Here is a 20,196-nt window from a genome sequence, read left to right on the forward strand (position 1 = left end):
GGACAGGTGCGCCAGAAAAACCCTCTTGCGTTGCTGCGCTGTGTTCAGGCCTCCCCTGCTGCCTGAGGAAGCCCCAGCTGAGTGTTGGGCTTGGGGGCACCGGGGGGTGCCTGCCACACCTGCAGGGCTCGGCCCTGGTCAGGACAATGGTCCACCAACTCCTGAGGAGGAGGGTGGGAACTGTGGCCATGGAGGGGCGCGGTTCCCTATATGGCTTGCTGCCATACTCCACAGACACCCTGAAATCTGCCTTCCCCGCTCTGAGGTGCTGCCCTGCACTCACTGCAGCCCTCACACCTGGGAGCCCAGAGACACTGATGTTCTCCTTGGCAACGTGCTGACGCAGAAGCCAGCGGGTGGGCCGGGGGGCTGTGGCTCCTTCGCCAGGCGTGGGGGTGGGGAGGCACTGCCAGCATCAGGGAAGATGAGGCCTTGGGAGCTGAGCACAGAAGCAGAGCCATGGAGAAGCCATGTCCAGAGCCCTGGTACTGGGCCCCAAGGTTCATTCGGCTTTTGTGAAAATGAGCATGGCCTGTTCTTGGCTGCCTTGCCTTTGACAGGGCCCAGGGAGGACAGTTCAGCACATTCCAAAAGGAGACGGCAGAGAGTGGCAGCCCTGTGCCAGCCCCTATGCCAGCACTGGCCCTGGCCCTGGCGCGCCTGGAGGCGGGCTGTCCTCACTGCCGGCACCATTCTGGGGGCCAGTCCACCTCCAGGGCCAGCCCAGCCAGTGGGAGGAATCGCGGGAGGGGATTGTCTTTCCTCGGCAGCCTGTTTGTTTTCCATCTCCACATATTACTGGTAGAGCATGAAAGGTCAGAATCATTTGGAATCCAGTGAATTTCCAGCCTTGCTTGGGTTTCTCATCAAGAATTTCCTTTTCTGGTGAACAACCACTTCCCCAGGCCTGCAGAAAACAGGCTGATGATGGTGGGTGTGCCAGCCTGGCTGCCAGCCCCTCCCTTTAGAAAATGCCCTGAATGCCTGGAACCTCACAGGGATCCCTGAGGCCAGGCCAGTGGCTGCTGTCCCTGCTCATGGCTGCCCACCGTGGCTCTCCCCAGGGACAGCCCTGGGAGAGGGAAGACTAGAGATGCGAGGGCCCACAGCGGCCCCCAGCCTATCCAGGGTCTGCCCTGAGGAGCTCACTCACACATTACTAGATAGTGGGGTGTACAGGTGCCAGGCTAGGTTAGAAAAGGCCTCCCAGGAGGCGCCACTTGGGATGAGACCTGAAGGATAAGGGCAGGGGGATGAGAGGCAGGTATCAGGATCGTTACAAGCTTAACGCTGGACAGAGCAATATTGCTGGAGCAAAACATGTTGACCACGGCTGGAGCAGAAGGAGAGAAGAGAGAGGCAGCAAGGTGGGAGGCACAGGCCAGGCAGAGCTGAGAGGGCTGCGGGCAGGCAAAGGCCTAGCCTTGGGCCCATCTGTGAAGACACCTGGGTCATCTCCTCACTGACAAGTTCAGAAAGCAAAGGTAACAGCCGAAGCCCTCCATGAAACACTGGACCAACTCAAGGCCCAGGTATCCTGCCTCCTGGGTCCAGCACACCTGCGGGCACAGCCGGTCAAAGGATGCAACTGGGAGCCAGGCCTGGTGTCTGGGGAATTTGCCATGCCTGCCACTGAGTTGATGGATGAGGCCAGTGGTGCAAGCCCGTGTGACTGGCAGCTGCCGGGTGGCTGGCAGACCCACCATGGCACTGTCCCAGGGGTCCAGCCTGAGCACCTCATTTTGCCTTGCAGCTTCTCAGCCCCAAGGCCTCTGCCCATGGCCATGCCTCATCAAGGGAGCCTGACCTCACTCATCTGCTGGGATGTCCCCTCTGCGCAGAACCACACATGGGGCTGAACTGGGGGCAACCATAGGGTAAGGGGCAGAACCCTGGAGAGCACACAGATACACACTGGGAGCAGGGTGGATGCAGCCGCCTCTGTACACACCTGCCTGCCCATCCATCATTCGTTTCCCCCAGGCATGCTATCAACACGTAGGCACAATTCCAGGGAGAGCCCTGAAGCGAGGAGTGGAGGGAGGCAAGCCTGCCTCCCCAGCTGCCTGATGAAAGCCGAAGATCCTCTCTCAGAACACTCAGGCTCCTAGCACCATGGCCACAGCCTGGAGCTGTCCAGTTTCCCTGGCTGGGGCACAGGGCCAAAGCTAGAACCATTGTTGCTCTCGGCTGAACCCAAAGAATAAAGCTTGCCTTAGGACTGGGTGAAGCAAGGAGTGACCTCAGAGGCGAGTGCTCCCAAGTGGGAGGCTGAGCCCTTGTCTCCCAGTATCACCCTCCGCTAGCCCCAGGGCACCCACAACTTCATGACTCCTTGTTTGCCCCCACTATCCCATCCCCAGGGTCAAAGGCCTCTCTCTTAAGGAGAGACTTGAAATCTGTGCTCAGGGCGTCCTGCTGGGCAAGACAGCCCCTCCCTTGTCTGCCACAGCCTCTACCACTGCCACTCCTGGCTGTGGCCCCCTTCGTGTGCTAGACCTTCTGTATTGGCTGGGCCTGAGCACACTGCTCCACTGCTTCACCTGGCTCCCCACTCTCTCCAGCAACTCCACTCTCAAGCCCCCAGTGCTTGGCACTGGGCCCAGGTCTCCCTCGGGTTGTGCCCATGCCACTGTGAAAGAATCCCAACACCTGCTTTCACGTCGTCCCCTTTCCACCAGGACCTGGCTTATCCCTTCTAAAGAGCTCTTAACCCCAACTCTGCCAGACTCTCAGGCTCAAGATGGGGTTGCGGGGCTGGCTGCTATTCCTGGACCTACATGCTGGTAGGAGACTGGTGCTGGCAAGAGCTTCATGGATTTGCCAAACTATCACACGGACTGACCACGGATGCCCGGCGGAGCCTCACACTCTCTTGCCCTGTGGCCTCCACACCCTGAGTACTTCAGGCATGGGACATGACACCTGCACTCCACACCCTGTTCCCTCTGCCCCCACCTTGCTGGAGCCGCCTCAGTTATCGTGCAGCAGGGCCAGGCCTGCGCCTGGTTCCCTTTCTGGCTGCGGACTGTCCTGGACCTCGCGAGTCCTCTTGCTTCCAAGAACCCGTGACAGCAGGAACAAGCAGAGGAAAACCCCCGGCCCCACTTACTGTCTGGTTATCCTCGTAGAGTTTCAGGTCGTAGCCGCTGAGCTCCACACAGAAGATGATGGCTGTGACGCCCTCGAAGCAGTGGATCCACTTTTTGCGCTCTGACCTCTGCCCCCCCACGTCCACCATCTTGAAGGTGAGCTCCTTGAAGGTGAACTTGTTCTCCACGATGCCCGTGGTCATGTCCCGGGAGCGCAGGATGTCCTCGACAGTGGGGATGTAGTCAGCTGCGGCGATGCGCTCCAGGTCATTCAGGTAGTAGGCCGCGTTGTCCTCCAGGTGATACTCGCTGGAGCGGCTGAAGCAGGCCTGTGCCCCTGGGTCGGCCCAGAGCCGCCGCATGACACCCAGCAGCTCGGGTGTGATCTCGCCCTTGCTCTCAGCGGGGCCTGTCAGCGCGAAGAGCTGCACAGCGTCGTAGGCGCGGTCGGGGTTGTGGAAATCGATCCTGAGGGCGGCCAGGGCCCGGATGATGCGGGTCAGCGAGTCGATGGCGTTGTAGATGATGAGGGGCTTGTACTCCTTGCAGGCCTCCAGGTTGAAGCCGCCGCTGTGGATGATCTTCATCTGTTTGACGATGGTGCTCTTGCCTGAGTTGCTGGTGCCCAGCAGGAGCAGCTTGATCTCGCGGCGCTGCCGTTGGCTCTCTGAGCGCAGGTGGCGGTCAATTCTCCGGGACCGCCGGGCTGCTTCTTTTTCCTCTGAGCTTTGCCGACATCCCATGGTCTGGCAGCAGCGGGCCCAGACAAGGAGCACGGGACGGGGCGCCTCTCCCTCTTACCACAGGGGACGCTGAGACCAGGCAGACGAGAGCCCAGCTGCCCTGGAGGCACTCAGTGCCAGCAGGGGGGTGAGGCCGAGCCACACTGCAGCCCCTGCCCCAGCGCCTCTTCTCCAGCCGGCATGGCGCTCTGTGCAGCGGGCGGCAGCCGCCCCTCCCCACTAGTGACACTCCACCTCCCTAGTCAGCAAAGTGGCCTGATTTGCCGTAGTCATTCCCTGTCCTCAGCGACGGTGGGAAGCCGTCCGCTTGTGTCTGCCTCGGCTGCTGCCGTCTGGTTGCTGGTTGCTGTGGCGATGTTGCTGAGTGGTTGGAGGGTTGGAGGGCCGGTCGCTGGTGTGCTCCCTGCAGCCCCCCGCCTCTGGCTCCCACTGTGCATCCAGCCCTTCACCTGCCAAACACAGAGAAGAGTGTGAGCCTCCTCCCTGTGGCCCCACCTCAGGCTGGACAGTGAAAGGGAGCTCTTCTGAAAGCCGAGCAGCAGAGACTGGCCTCGGAAAATGAGCCGGCAACAATCCATCCGACCCCCTCTCCTCCATGGGGCACTGCAGGGTCCACACCACGGTGTAACACGTGTGTCTGCTGCTGCCTGGACAGTCTGCCTGAAGCCAGGTGCATGAGGGAGAGGAGGGTGTGTGCGAGGCCTCTGCCCACCCAGCCCCCATGCTGGACTCCCTTCTACCGCATCCAGTTAGGATTCAATAAGGTCACCCTGCTGTGATGCCCCCTGGCGCCCTTCTCCCAGAGAGCATTGATAGAGCTCAGCCTTGCCCTGTTTTACACGGGTGGCCAGGCCTCGGCCCAGCCCTGGGATAATTGAGCACCTCTCTGACTCTCACTACCCCCGCAGGAGCTGGGTCACTGCTAATCACAGGGAGGAAAAGCACCAGGAGGGAGGCCTGGCCCCTGCCTTCCCTTGAGGGCACTCTGCTGGGCCAGCCCAGGAGCCAGCAGATAGGCAGGGACCAGAGCAAGGTGGAGGCTTCAGGTTGTGGGAGCACCGTGAGGTGCCTAAGCACAGTAGGCAGGGGCGGCCTCACTCCCGCAGAAGGAGGTAGAGGGGGGCTTGGGCTGAGACCAGGGAGTTGGGGACCGCACGTGGTGCTGTGGTGAAATCCACCTGGGAGAGCAGGAGCTGTCACACTAGCTCCCAAGGGAAGAATCTTTCACCAACCCCGCGAGTCAGGGCCTCCCCATCCACCTTTCCTGCCAGTAGGGAGGGGCACACCCTAGGATGCCCCTGTGACTTTGTCGGGTGTTTGGACCAGGCCTCCCCACATGAAGGGCAGCTCAAAGTTCGGGCTTCTGCCCCTGGCTGTGAGCCCAGGGTGGCACCAGGCCCCACTCAGCTTGCACGCACCCCTCTTGCTCCTTCCCTGACCTCTGTCCCTTTCCGGAGACCCACGTAGCCTCCCCATCCTGCCACAGGCAGCATTAGCCCCTCTAATACCACCCATCAACTCTGTGACGGGCCCTGGGGTGGGAAGGCCCAAGGCAGACAGACCCCAACAGCCAAGGCCCCACCCCCAACTCCTGCGTGTGACCAGCATCTGAAACTCAACCTGCTAAAACCTTAGCAAATGGCACTTCATCCTCCCAGCAGCCATCCGTGCCCCTCACTGTACCTTGCCCCTCACAGACCTTGACCACTAGTTCTGGCGATCCTGCTCTGAAGCAGGCCCCTGGTGGGCTGTCCTCTCCCTGGGCAGAGGTTCTGATCTCTCCAGACAGTGGCGGTGGCCTCTCACACCTGCTCCCTAGCCCTGCCAGCCTCTGGCAGCCAGAGGCTCTAATGCCACCTCTTTCCCTTGATCAAACCCTGATGTTACCCCCATCACTCTCAGGGTGGTCTCATCCTTCATGCCTCGATTGCCTCTCCCAGGTTGTGTGGCCTCTGGCGACTTACTCCCATCTCAGAGCCTGTCCCTCACTGGCCACAGGTATCTGTGAAGAGTAAAGCGTCCAGCACAAGCCTGGTCCTCAGAAAGTGACAGCCAGTAGCAGTCACTGCCCTGCTGTGCTTGTTGCTGTGAGCATCACCTTGCCCCCGTCATCCTCCTCCATAGCAGCCCTCAGCTAATGTGTGACCTACGTGACCTCGTGTGCTGCCGTCGCCCCTACCCCCAGCCAGAGTGCGGGTGAGGAGGGCCCATCCTGGCCTTGTTCCCCACTGGGAACAGGGCAGTGCCCGGTGCATAGTGGGTGTTCAGTAAGCACTGGCTGGTGGAAGGAGGGAAGGAATCACTGGAGAGGCTGAGGAACTTTCCCGCTTCACCGGGCAGCCATCGATGAGAGGTGCACCAGGGAACGCCCTAGAAACATCTTTGCCAAGAGAGCAGTGATTAAACAGTCACTCAGCCCAATCCCAATGACGCTGAAAATTACATCTGAGAATGGAAGCCCCGAGATGACCCTCCCGCTCTAGCACACAGTGGGCAGAACATCTGCTTAAAGATGACATGTAGCCCCTTAGGTGTGGAAAGGTGTCCAAAGCCCTCAGCCCACTGCCTGGGGACCCAGGGTCCTCCCTGTCAGCACCATCATTCCAGCAGGAAGCCAACATGCTCCTTTCAGAAGGCAGTGTCCAGTCCAGTGGGAGGTGTCCTCTGTCGTCATGACTGTTCTTCTCAATTCAGCGTTTGAAAATGTGAGGTACAGCCAGGTGCCCCCTCCGTCCCCAGTGGTGGGCAGAGAAGCTGCTCTGTCCGAGGATGTGTGATTTGTGCTTTGGAATGTATGTGCTCCACGGCTCCAAGGCTCCAAGGCTGGGGAATCAGCGAGCAGGCCGGGGACACTGAGCTGGCAGCCTGGGCCCTGAAATGCTGTCGTCTGGAAGCCTGGAGCTAAGGGCTGCCCAAGCAGTCTTTGATCAGTGTGCACCAGCAATGGCAGGGCAATGTGGGAGGAAAGGGGAAACTGAGGCCAGGGAGCAATCAGGGTGTCAGGGCCACGTCTGTCATCTGCATGGGGCAGTGACGAACAGTCACAACCAAGGGGAGGTCCCCTGCTTGAGGACCCTTGTCTTTCAGATCACCTGAACCAAACAAGCAGAAGGCCCCACCCAGAATTCTCCCTGCAGCTCTGCCAGGCTCTGTTGTGTTTGGGGGTACGAGTGCTCTCTGCAGGAGTGCCACGCATGGGACAGGGCTGTGCACGGATATAAGGAGGCCTTGCGTTGGGAGCCTGGCTGTGGTCCAAACCACATGACAGTATGACATAATAGGTATGACAGAATAGGTATGACAGTCCCACCTATTCTGAGGCTTGACTTCTTGGCTCTTACACAAGGCTCTGGCCGGCCCTCTCTCTGAGTCTTTAAACCCGGGCTTTACTGGACATTCTAGGACTCCCCAAGTCCCAGGATGGAACCTGATGATGGTTGGCCGAGAGACAAAGGCCAAGAGCTGGATGACCACATTGTTCCCTGGCCCAGAAACCACTGATGGGTCACTAGAGCCCAACAACCAGGACCCCCCACCACAGTACCTCTGGGCGTGGCTAGAAATACCAGAGGAATGGGCCAGGGAAAGAGCGTGCCAAGCAGAGAAGGAACATGCTCTAAGGCCCTGCGGTGTGTGTGGGGATGTGTGTTAGGGATGAAAGGGACAAACCATCCCTAACACACAGGGGAACTGAAGGAAGGACAGAGTGGCTGGACCAAGGGAGAGGAGGAGAGCGGTGCCAGGCAAGAAGAAGGGGCACAGGGCTCACCAGAAGTTCAACTGAGCCCTTGGTCTTCACTGAAGAGAAACAGGACACCACTGAAAGGTTTTAAGCCATGTGTGTACCTGCATGTTTGTGGCATTATGTGGTGCCTGTGTGCAGGTACACTTCGGTGTGTGTATGTGTATGCATAGGTCTCTGTGTGTGTGCAGGTCCATTGCAGTGTGTGTGTGTGTATGCATAGGTCTCTGTGTGTGTGCAGGTCCATTGCAGTGTGGTCTCTGTGTGTGTGCAGGTCCATTGCAGTGTGTGTGTGTGTGCATGCATAGGTCCCTGTGCGTGTGCAAATCCATTGTGGTGCATGTATGTGTATGCATAGGTCCCTGTGTGTGTGCAGGTCCATTGTGGTGTGTGTACGTGTATGCATAGGTCCTGTGTGTGTGTGCAAATCCATTGTGGTGTGTGTACGTGTATGCATAGGTCCCTGTGTGTGTGCAGGTCCATTGCGGTGCGTGTACGTGTATGCATAGGTCCCTGTGTGTGTGCAAATCCATTGTGTGTGTGCATGTATGCGTAGGTCCCTGTGTGTGTGCAAATCCATTGTGTGTGTGCGTGTATGCATAGGTCCCTGTGTGTATGCAAATCCATTGTGTGTGTGCGTGTATGTGTAGGTCCCTGTGTGTGTCTGTGAGTGCGCAGGTGCATGGATGTGTCTGTGTCTGGTTGCTTGTATGCCAGTGTGTGCATGTGTCTATTCACATGCACACACAGCTCTATGTACATGTCTGTGAGCAGGTCCAGGTACACATCTTTGGGTGTGCATGCATAGGTCCATGCCCCTGTCTGCATGTGGTTGTGCGTGTGTGTGTGCAGCTGCATGTGTACTGGTGCATGTGGGCATCTGCATGGGGTTGCATGTGGCATCCTGGGAGCAGAGATGCCCTGGAGAGGAGGAACCAGCTGAGGTGTGCAGCTAGGCTGAGGCGACTGGGGCAGAGGCAAGATGGGTCAGGGGCTCTCCAGCATTCCACACTTACTTGCTAAACTATGGCTTTGATTCTGGCACTTCGGCTGAGGCTGCTGAATGAGGCAGATGAAGATCCATTCCCTATTTTTGCTCAGGTGGGAGGGCAGGAGTCAGACTACAGACAGTAAATAAACAGCAAGTGAAGAAGGTGCCCAGTGCTACAGTGGAAATGGAGCTCCCGGTGGGCAGGGTTGGGGGTGGCGCGTGCAGGCTGCAAGTCTGCAAAGGTGGGTGGGGCCGGCCTCCTGATAGGTGAGAGATAAGTATGAACAGGTGATGAAGGAGGGAGGCAAGCAGGCATCAGGGATGAGGGAACCACCGGTGCAAAGGCCGTGAAGTGGGAGCATGCCTGACCAGTCTGAGGGGCAGGAAGGAGGCCATGTGGCTGGTGCCAAGAGGGTAGGAGGTCACTGTAAGGGTGAGTCGGGAGCCAGCCAGGGTTTGGGTGAGAAGTGCCATAACCTGCCCTGTGTGACCAGCATCCCTTGGCTGCTGCGCTGAAACCAGACCAGAGGAGGCTCCTGAATGCAAACATCCAGGCGATAAAAGGGGAGCAACATGGGTGAGGGCTGCGGGAAGTGGATGCAGTGAGGAACTCTGCAAGATGTGTGAGCTGTACGGTGCACAGTGCCTGGTGATGGAGTGGTAGCTGGGTGGGAGCAGGGAGATGATCAGGGAACTCCAGGGTCCAGCCAGTAGGCTGAAACAGGGGCTGCTCTTGGAGAGGGGACATATTAGGTGAAAGCGGCAGGTACTGGGAAAGGGGGACTGTCAGCTGTCCCTGTGGTACAGGACCCTGCTGTGCTTATGGCCAGGGCTCAGTACAGATGAGTGGACTGTATCAGTGAACACCAGCTAGTATCCAGCCCCTGGTCCCCAGCAGATGTGTAGTGTTTGCAGCATGAAGAGTATGGCAAATTCACCAGGAGGTTGCTTAGGACTTAGTGCGACACAGGGCCAGGCATCAGGTCCGACATGCAGGCAGTCAGACGCCAGGAAGCCCTAGTAGGCTGTGCTCAGCCTGCCTCCTCCCCAGCAGCCTCAGGAAACCAGCTTCTCTTGGCCGTAGGCTCTTAAGGAGCGCCATCCTGGTCCCTGACTCACCTACCCAAAGGCTCCTAAGGCATGATCCCCAAACCCTGAGCCCACTCAGGAACCCTCTGCTGAGAGCCGCTTGCTTCCTGTGGTTTCAGGACAGACCCTTCAGCCCACACATGGACTTCCCCCTCAAGACCCTCCCTTCTCGCCCACCACCCAGCAGACCCAGCCTGCCCTCATGACCCTCCTTCCAGATGTGGCCCTCTCAAGTCTGTTCCTGTAACAGATGTTGAGTGACAGCCCTGAGCCAGGATGGGGACATGGTCATGGAGGTAAAGTGCTGCCATCTCTCTTGGGACCTTTGCATCCTGGATGCCCTCCACTCTAGGAACCACTTCCCTCCCCAGGCGCAATCCCTGGAGGCCCTGCCTGCTGCTGGGCATAGAGCTTGGGCAACACAATACCCATGCCCACACCTACCACAGCCTGAGCTCGCCAGGGCCGAACCAGGCCGCGGGAGCCAGCCCGCCCTGCCCATAACCTCTAGGCTCTCCCCAAAGCCTTGTACAAGGCCTCCGCCACAGCAGCCAGCACAGCACAGAGTCAGTGCCCCTCCCCGCCGAGGCAGAAGAGGACAGCCCACAGCCAAGGTCACCGAAGGTGTCACTGCCCAAGCCGGCTAAGCCGGGGTGGGAAGACTTATCAGCTTACAGACTGGCTCCCTCATCACTGTGCCCCACTTCCTCAGAGACAGCAGCCCAGCCCCTCACTCTCCAGGTCCCTAGCTACCTGCCTCCCTCCCTCCTCACCTCCCAGGAAAGCCTGCCCCATGCAGAGCCTGGGCCATGGAAAGGGTGAGCCAAGATGAAGTGATGGTTCAACACACAGACCCTGTCCCCAGGGAGTTAGTTTAGGCTTGTTGAGGAGATGGAACTGTACCCAGACTGTGACTGGAGGAGACGCAGAGACAGTCATGCCTGAGGACCAATAGAGGCCACTCAGATGGCCACCTCTGCTGGTAACAGGAGCTAGGACCCCAAGAGGTAGCAGGCAGCCCAGGTCACAGGGCCAGCAAGGCAGAGCAAAGACACACCCCTAATGTCTGATGGGCTCCCAGCCCTCCCCAGATACCATAGATACCATACACCCTGAACCTTCAGGACTCTCTAGCCTCAGTGTAGGAACCAGTGGTGTCCACTATCCCAGGCATGGGGCGGCAGCAGGAGTCATGGAACCCACTTCAGACCAACAAGTCCTTTCCACCCCACTAGAGCTGACCCCAGGGCTGCCTGCGCCTACCTGCCACTCACCCTGTCCTGGAGTCCCCTGTGGAGGCTGAGCTGCCCAGCATGCCCCAAGCGGGGCTATGACTCAGCACTGCCCCACCCCCACCCCCACCCCAGTGTGCTGAGACGCCTTCTATCCTGGCAGCCGCAGCCCCTGTACCTGCCAGCACCACCTTGGCACCCAGCAGCTGGTCTGTGGTGACGTGGGGGAGGGAGGGAGGAGGCCCGTGCAGTGACAGATCTCCAGGCTCACTTATGCCTGTGACCACAGGGCCTTCCTCAGACAAGGATGTGGGGTAGAGCGGGTAAGGATCCAACCCCAAGCCAGCCCACAGCTCAGAGCATGCAGGGACCAGCAGGAGGAAATGCACTGGGGTACCCTGAACCCACATTTTGGGCGTGTAGATGGTTCATGTAACTCAGATCACTCGACTTGCTGCGTGAATATGGGAACCTGCAGGCCGAGCTTGAAACCGCCTTTGCAAAATTATGACTGAGACAGTGAAAGAGATTTAACTGACTCCATCTTGCATCTAACCTCCAAGTTGTCCTTGTTCATTCCTGGGTGTAGGCTGAACTAACTTTGGGAGAAACTTAGTTTATAGTTTAAACAAAGATGGTAATAGCCCTTTCCCAAAGCAGACCTCCTTCTTGCCTGAGGACTAGACTGCCTTTGTAGGACTCACATTAGCCACAAGATTAGAAATTATGGTTTAGGAGTCATGCAGCTGAAGTCTAAAGATTCTGACCCTCCCTAAACTGCTCCTAAGATCAGTGCTGGAGAAATTTTGCAGACCCTGCACTTGATGGATCAGCTGGCACCATCCAGATGGATTAACTGGCTCATCTGATCTTGTGGCCCCCACCCAGGAACTGACTGAGCACAAGACGACAGTTTCAACTCCCTTTGATTTCATCCCTAACCAATCAGCACTCCTGGCCCACTGGCTTCCCCCCATCCACCAAGTTATCCTTAAAAACTTTGCTCCCTGAATGCTCTGGGAGACTGATTTGAGTAATAATAAAACTCCGGTCTCCTGCACAGCCGGCTCTTCGTGAATTACTCTTTCTCTATTGCAATTCCCATCTTGAAGAATCGGTTCTGTCTAGGCAGCGGGCAAGGTGAACCCCTTGGGTGGTTACAAGCTCAATTGAGGCATTTTTATATTCACAGTCTCACTCGTCACCCAGCTGCAGTGCACCATCACAGTTCACTGCAGCCTCAACCCCCCCGGCTCAAGCAATCCCCCCACCTCAGCCTCTTGAGTAGCCGGTACTACAGGTACACACCACCATGACCAGCTAATCTTTTTATTTTTTGTAGAAATGGGGGTCTCACTAGCTCAGGCTGATCTCGAACTCCTGGGCTCAAGCAATCCTCCTGCCTCAGCCTCCCAAAGTGCTGGGGTTATAGGTGTGAGCCACCATGCTCATTCCATCACCTCTTAAAGAGTGGGTGCTGCCCCCAACTCTGGAGCCGCTGTCCCCAACTCTGGAGCCGCTGTCCCCACATCAGCTCCCACCATGATACTATTTTAGAAGAAGGTCTGGAAAAGCCTGTGCCTGTGGCCACTGCAGATTACCAGGTTTCCTCCTCGCTGAATGAGGAAGCACTTTCCACTGCCCTTTTACGCCTGACTTATCGGAGCTGTATTTGCTTCCAGCTGACAAGCTGCACACATCCCTGTCCTGCCCCAGCCGTGCATCCCCTCATGAGTTTTCCAGGGCCTGGCCTGGACCTACGGGGGCCTCCTCGGTGGCAGCTCTCTGTGGTCGCTGAGGAGCCAGGTGTCCTTTGTGTTGCCCAGTTCTTCTGTCCCACTGCCTTCCGTCCTGTCACGCTGGCCCCACCCAGTGGGAAGTGGGCTCCACAGATCGCTGCAGCCCCATGACTGTGCGCTTCCCCTCTCTCCAGTGGTCTGGTCATGGTCCAGTGTCCCCACAGGCTCTTCATGGAGCCATTTCCACACATCTTCATGGGAGGTCAGGGGCAACTGCGGGCTGGGCCCCGGGGAGGGTCTGTCTCAGGGAAGCTGGGTGTGGTGGGGCCGGGGAGGGGACTCTGGGTCCCAGGCGTGGCTCTACTGCGCTTTCCTCATCTATAGTGTGCCTCCTTGGGCAGCTAAGGCCACTGGGAGGAGAGGAAGGTGCCCAGGGAACCTAGGTCCAGAGGCCCATGTCTGGAGACGCACAGGGGACAGCTGCACCTCCATGCCACCTGTCTGCTGCCACTGCTGGGCCGAGTGCTTTGCTCACACACATGTCATCTCATGTTAAAAGCAGGCCTGGGAGGTGGCCTCAGCTTTACGGCTGTAGAAACCAAAGCGCAAAGATAGAGGTGATTTCCTGGGGTGGCCTGGCTGGGAGTCTGCAGGCCTCAGCTCCCATCAAGCCCTCCAACCGGGCCCCACAGGACTGCAGCCTGCCTAACCTGGCCACACTTGGGTATCACTGGCTGTTTTTACTCAACATTTTTCTTTAAATTGATTGCGTTTTTTACTTTAAAAAAATGTACTTCATAACGACTTCATAGTCCTACTTTCTGTGGAAAGCCAGGGTCACCCGCTGTAGACTGAAGTAATCTAAATACAAAACAGTGTAGAGGAACCCGCTTCTGCCGCTAGCCAGGGGCGTGACCCTGCCGAGGGGCCAGGCAAGGCCACTGGCTGTTGCTTAAACAGCGGGGATTAGCGCCTGCTGGAGGGTGCGAGAGCCGAGAGCCACGCTGGCACCAAACTGGGATTTTCTCCTTGAAGGAGAAGGATTGAGAGAGAAACAAAAAAGCATTACCTTCCTCCGGGGAAGGGTTAGTGCCACTCACAGCTGTGGACTTAGGCCACCTCCCAGGGTTTGGTGGTGTTGCAGCCCCCTGCTCTGTCCCCACTGCCTCTGCCTCCTGGGGACACAAGTGGGGTACATGGGGAACTGGGGCCAGACGCCCTCTCTGCTGGGACAACCAGGGTGGAGGCACTGGTACTGGTGGTGAAGGGATGGGGGCTATTGGGCTGTGGTGCAATCACTGCACCCCTCCTCCTCAGGCCAGAGCCCATCTCTCATCTCAGCAAAGTGGGTCACCCTCTCCCTGGTTCAGTTCCATCTGTTTGCTCAGCAGAGTGTCCTCCACTGCTTCTCCCGTTGCTCGTAAATCACCCAGCACGTGCGCCCAGGCCTGAGGCCTTCCATCCTCAGATCTGTATGGGCAACCGATCAGTCATCGACCTGCTCTGATCAATACTTTGCTCTCCCAGAATCGAGCCCCATTGTGTGTCCCCTGCTTGGGGACAGGGGATATGGTGGGGAACAAGCTGAGTCTGTGTGTCAAGGAGCTTGTATTCTCCCTGGGGAGATGGTGAGCACATAAGGCAGCCAGGCCATTTCAGATAAAGCTCAGCACCATAGAGAAGAGGACACAGAGAAAAATGCAGTATGGCAGCAGTGAGGAATTGCTGAGGACGCCAAGGGGCAGGGTGATTCTCAGAAGTGACCCCGCAGATGCAGCAGACGGGCTTAGCCTGGGGAGAAGCTGCCTGGAAATCACACCCACCTATCTGAGGTGGCGGTTCCAGCCTGAGAGCTGTCCCCAGAAAGCTCAGGGCCTCCAGATGAGGCTCCCCACCTAGGGGCAGGTGGCTCCAGGGGACCCCGGACAGGATAGGGGTTGGTATGGCCTCCTGGAGCAGCACTTCTGTATCATACCCTCCAGTGTGCAATGGTACCTGGACATGTGATGATAGGGTGACCACAAAACCACAGACAGCATGTCCTGTGGCAAGTGAGCTAGGGTTGGTGTCCACGCCCACACTCATCTGGGAGGAGCAGGGACCTGACTTCCCTGCCTTCCCAGAACGACACTGTCTGTGGCATCCCCACTGAATGGCTCCCTGTCCAGCTCTCCACTGGGCCTTGGGATGGTGAAGGGCGGGGCTGTGGCTCTCAAGACTGCATTGCGTCATGGGCCATGAAGCGCAGATGCTCAGGACCAGACGGGGATGAAGGCAAAAATGAGCGAGGATATGCTCACACCCGGTGCACCAGGGCTTCCCCATGCTGCTTCATCCTGGTCAGTGTGGCTGTCTGCAGGAAGGCCTGATGGTTTCAGGCTTTTGATATAACACCTACAGATGCTCCTCGACTTAGGATGGGGTTATGTCCTGATAACCCCATCCTAAGTGGAAAATGCATTGACTTCTCCCAACCTGCTGAACCTCACAGCTTAGCCTAACCTACCTTAAATGTGCTCAGAACACTTACATTAGCCTGCAGGTAGACAAAGAATCTAACCCGTATCTTGTGGAATTTACTGAATACTGTACTGACAGGGAAAAACAGAATGAATGGTTATATGAGCACTTGAAGCAAAGCTTCTACTCAGTGTTTATTGCTTTTGCACCATAAGTTAAAAAACTGCAAGTCAAACCATCCTAAGTTGGGGACCGTTTGTATTTTTGGACTAAAAAGCCACATCTTCCGAAGAAGATAAAAACCTCAACTTGCCTTACTGACAGTGACACTGGACATGGGCAGGGACAAGCTACCCTCCCAGGAACTGCCCTCTGGGAAAAAAATCGCCTGCATAGCTCACTCCCCCTCCTTTTTAACTCCACAAGAAGCAAGGTTCCTGCCTCTCCGGCTGCATCTCCCACCCACCACACCCACAGGGCCCTGTTCCACCTCACCTGGCTGAAAACACAGCCCTGTGAAGCCCAGGGAGAACCTCCTTCCCCGTGAGGACCCCCGACTACTGCAGCATCAGGATCACTGGAGCCCCAGTGGACTCAGTCTGGGCCTGCCACCCAGCCCGTGTGACCTTGAACAGGTGTGGTGTGCCGCTGGTTCGGCAGTGGGACTGGACCTCCCCTGGGGAAGAAATGTAAGGGATGCCCCACAAACCGGCCCTTCCTCAGCCTGAGGGCTGCCGGCTCCTCCAGCAGGCACCTTCCCTGACCACATCTGTCCCACATCCCCTCCTCCCACCTTCGTCTCCAATGGCTTGTGTGTGGTTTCCCCAGGGTCCCCACCGCAGGTTGGTCTGGGCTCCTGCTCTGCCCTCCCTCCCCCAGGCACCAGCTCTGCTTCCCTCCAAGCAGGTGCTCTGGGAAAAATTCGCAAAACAGATGGATGGGTAGATGGAGGAACACCAAAAAATATTTGTACAGAGCTCGGAAGCTTCCCCAGCACTCCCTTTTGAGAGCATTACCTAAAATGACCTTTCCCATCAGCCTGCAAAGGGGTCACCCTACAGTCCACAGGCCTCAGGACCTGAGGTCGCTGCTGACCCCATGGCCTGCTCCTGGAGCCCGTGATATCCCTGGGACTCTGTGGGCCAGCTCTACTGGATTCCCCTGGAACCCCTCTGCCTGGGTCTGCCCTCCCTGACTACCCCCAATACCCCAGACCTCCCACAGACCTCTTGCTTCTGCTTTCCACAAATATTTCTCAAATGTGCATCACACCTGCCCCTCTCCGAGCTGCAGGCTAGCCCCTAAGGACCCTTCCTTTGGTATGGTTTCCAGTTCCTTCTGGCTGTGCGGAGAGTCCTCTTCCTGAAACTTCTCCTGCCCACCCTCCTCTCTCACTCTCTCAACTTCCCTGGAGCCTCCTGCCTGGTCTCCCAGTCTCCCACCTGCCCTCTCCCATCCCAGCCAGCTCACGTCCCACCTCCGTATGATCTTGACCACTTCACACCTTACCGAATTAAAATGGGAGTTTCTGGGGGCAAGGTGCGGGGGGGGCGGGGGGAGACAGTGTGGACTCTGCACACCCCAGGCTGAGAGCCCAGCTAGCCTTGGATCTGTGAAACCAGCATCTCCTGGTCCTCAGGCCCATCCCCCATGTCCTCTTGCGCTAGAAAACCCCACACCTCCCTGCAGGTTGCCCCTGGACTCTTCTGCTTGGGTGGGCTGGGGTTCCAAGGGCCTTGTGAATCCTAGTTCTGGGGAAAGAGGGACTTCCAGGCTGGCCTGCCATGGGACTTCTGCAGTGTCATCAAGCAGCCCCCTCCTCACACTTGGCCCCTGTGGCCTTGGCTCTGTTGTAGATTCCCGGTTTACAACCTTTCCAAGTATTATGGAATGACCCCCTCCAAGCAAAATAAAAATAAACAAAAAAACACAGCAAGACCAGGCGTGGTGGCTCACACCTGTAATCCCAGCACTTTGGGAGGCCGAGGCAGGTGGATCACAAAGTCAGGAGTTCAAGACCAGCCTGGCCAACATGGTGAAACGCCGTCTCTACTAAAGATAAAAAAAAAAAAAAAAAAAAAAAAAAAATTAGCCAGGTGTGGTGGCGTGTGCCTGTAATCCCAGCTACTTGGGAGGCTGAGACAGGAGCTTGAACCTGGGAGGTGGAGGTTGCAGCGAGCCGAGATCGCACCATTGCACTCCAGCCTGGGTGACGGGGTGACTCCAACAAACAAACAAATAAAAACAAACAAAAAAACACAAACACAACGAAAAAGACCAGCCTGCAGATTCCAACATTATTACACATATATTTCTGGTTTTTTTTTTTTTTTTTTTTTTTTTTATAAATGTTTTTTTTTTTTTTTTTTTTTTTTTTTTTTTTTGAGATAGAGTCTCTCTCTGTTGCCCAGGCTGGAATACAGTGGCACCATCTTGGCTCACTGCAACTTCTGTCTGCTGGTTTCAAGTGATTCTCCTGCCTCAGCCTCCCAAGTAGCTGGGATTACAGCTGTCCACCACCACGGCTCGCTCATTTTTGTATTTTTAGAGATATACGGTTTCGCCATATTGGCCATGTTGGTCTCAAACTCCTGACCTCAAATGATCCACCTCCCTCCCCTTCCCAAAGTGCTGGGATTATAGGCATGAACCACTGCGACTGGCCTATAACAAATATATTTCTAGTAACTGTTGATGGCCAAATGTTGCAATCAAACCTGAGACTGCTGGCTGGTTGATCTACTGAAAAATGAATTAAAGCGGGAAGTCCTAAGAGATGACATACATGTACTTTATTTTCATTTAACTCAGATAAACATACATTCATATGTCTGTCAATTTTTAGAGACACAAACTCTTCCTAAAGCAGAGTTTCCGGTTTTGGGGTTATGCCACTTCTTGCTTAAACCACAGCACACCTTGCATGATATCTCGTTTACCTTTTCCAACACAAGCGAGGTGGCAAAGGAACTGGAATCTGAACATTAGGCTGTTATACTCCTTGTCCCCAAACTCATAGTTGGCTTGCCCACACCAAACCTACCCATGGCTTTTATTGAGGCTTTCCAAAGCATCTACTTTCATTTCCACAGAAGTCCTCTATACAGTCACAGCCCATCAGTTTACACAGTATTCCAGGCTGTGATTACAATGAGTACAACTGGCACAAACAGGTTTGGGACAATCACAATGGACTCAAAGGGATACATGTGGAAGGGCAAGGGGGTTCTGGAGAGTGCCTGCTGCCCTGGAGGGCCCATCTGCACTGACATAAGCCTGCATGCTTTACAGTGAGAAGGGAGGGCACCCATTAATCCAGTGAGTGCTGATGACAGAGGTAAAAAGGGTTTTCGTGCACCAAAATTTCCGCAAGGCTTGTAAATGACTCTGCATTTCATTTATCACAATAGCTTTTGCAATGTTTGAAAAATGATAGCATACGCACATGTAAGACATCACTGATTCATGGCTTGGGGACATGTGACTCCGTGTTTGTGGGCTCTTTGCAGCTACTCCACAGTAACCAGGGCTCAGGCCACTGGGTTGGCTTCTCCCCACTCTCCCCACAACCTGCCTGATGGGCCTGGCACCTGCAGATCCGCAACGGGTCTCACCTGAGAAACAGGTCCTTTCTTTGCCTCCTCAAAGCTCTCTGCTTATCCTGAAGCCATAGTCTGAGCAGACGGGAGGAAGGACTGGGGTTAGTGAACACAGTGTCCCCACTCTGCAGACAACCCCAGGCTCTGTCCTAGCTGGGCCTCCCAGTGTCCTTCTGCTAAAGGAAGGGGAGATGAGATGACCAGGGAGGCCCTTCCCTGTAACCCTGTGCTGTCTTGGCTCTGGACACCCTCAGCCACCTGTCCTGTCTTTTGGCCCACAGCCACCACGGCTGACCAGACAAAGGGTAATAGTGTCACCTGAGGAACACTGACTCAGGAGGAAATCAAGCCAGATATTTCTCTGGGCCAGGAGTAAATAAATAAATAAATATGCAAAGGTTCCGCCTATGGAGGGGAGGGTGGCCATGACAGCAGAGAAGAAGTGGGGCCTTCATTAACAGCCAAATCAAAGAGGTTGCTGCCTTAGAGAGAGCCGTAGCCCCAGGCTCCTGGCTCCCCAGTTTCCCCAGGGAAGGAAACTGCTGACTCCATCAGACCCCTCACTTGAGTGGGGAATCTGATTTCACCTTCTGGGTCTTTGAGGCCCTGCAACCTCCTGCCCTTTGCCTCCGTGTGTGGCATCCCACAATCCCATCCCCTACCCTGGGGACCTAGGGGCATCAGTGGTGTCCACTACATGCGCAGCATACCTTCCCTGGGTCCCTTTCCTTGAGAACTGAGGCCAGCACCGCAGGTTGTGGCTGGGCCCAGCCGGCCTCGGGGGAACCCTCAATTGCCCTGACTCTGTCCAGAATTCCACCACTTGATCCCGCCAGCCAGCCCCAGCCTCTCATCTGTTTTGCAGCAGTATGACTTCTCTGGTCTTGCTGTCTCCAGCCTCCTGTACCCTGTGCTCCACCAGCAGCCAGGGGGTTCCTTGTAAAAACGAGGCAGAGTATGTCTCACTTGTGCCTGAAACCGTCTCCTGCTTGCCCCCAATGCTTGCTTGACATGGGCAGACCCCAAGTCAAAGTCCAGTCGAGGTACCAGGGCTCTGCAATGCCTGGCCTCTCTGACTCCCACTCCCATGCTTCCCGTCCCCCACTCCTGCCACGCTGCCTCTAGCTGCCTTTCCAGCACCATCCCTCACTTTTAACTCAGGGCCTCTGCACTGGCTGTTCCTTCGTCCTGGAAAGCTTGTTGTCCAGAAAGCCAAGTGGACTTGGCTTCCGCGCCCCTCCCCATCCAATAGCTCAGATGTCCCTTCCTTGGGAGGCCTCCCTGCCCATCCTATTTACAATGGAAAATGACCCCCATATTCTCACACAGCCACACCACACGTGCTGCCTTGCCCCAAGAATGGTCCCTTTCTAGCACACTGTATAATTTACTTAGTTTATCACCCACCTCTTTCCCGTTGTGCCATAGGGCAGGGGCTGTTGGTCTGTTTGTTCACTGATGTATCCCATGTGCCCACAAGAACCTAGCACCAAGCAGGTGCCAATAAAT

General features: G+C 56.4%; 2 protein-coding genes across 3 annotated transcripts in view; one reads left to right on the plus strand and one right to left on the minus strand.

Moving 5' to 3' along the window:
• The window catches only part of GNAZ (guanine nucleotide binding protein (G protein), alpha z polypeptide), a 29,670-nt gene extending 25,372 nt beyond the window's left edge, over positions 1–4,298 (minus strand). Inside the window, exons 1-2 of one of the 2 annotated variants that reach the window (XM_011989178.1) lie at positions 4,070–4,286; positions 3,113–3,882 (exon numbers count right to left, since the gene is read on the minus strand). In XM_011989178.1, the coding sequence (XP_011844568.1) occupies positions 3,113–3,835 (723 nt within the window). In that variant the 5' untranslated portion in view covers positions 3,836–3,882; positions 4,070–4,286. Of the gene's footprint in view, positions 1–3,112 lie in introns of both variants that reach the window. The other variant, XM_011989177.1, reaches the window with a different exon arrangement.
• The window catches only part of RSPH14 (radial spoke head 14 homolog (Chlamydomonas)), a 91,091-nt gene that overhangs the window by 51,031 nt on the left and 19,864 nt on the right, over positions 1–20,196 (plus strand). The gene's annotated exons all lie outside the window — the stretch shown is intronic.

The sequence above is a fragment of the Mandrillus leucophaeus genome, unplaced genomic scaffold (genome assembly GCF_000951045.1).
Source record: "Mandrillus leucophaeus isolate KB7577 unplaced genomic scaffold, Mleu.le_1.0 Scaffold349, whole genome shotgun sequence".
Classification (NCBI taxonomy): domain Eukaryota; kingdom Metazoa; phylum Chordata; class Mammalia; order Primates; family Cercopithecidae; genus Mandrillus; species Mandrillus leucophaeus.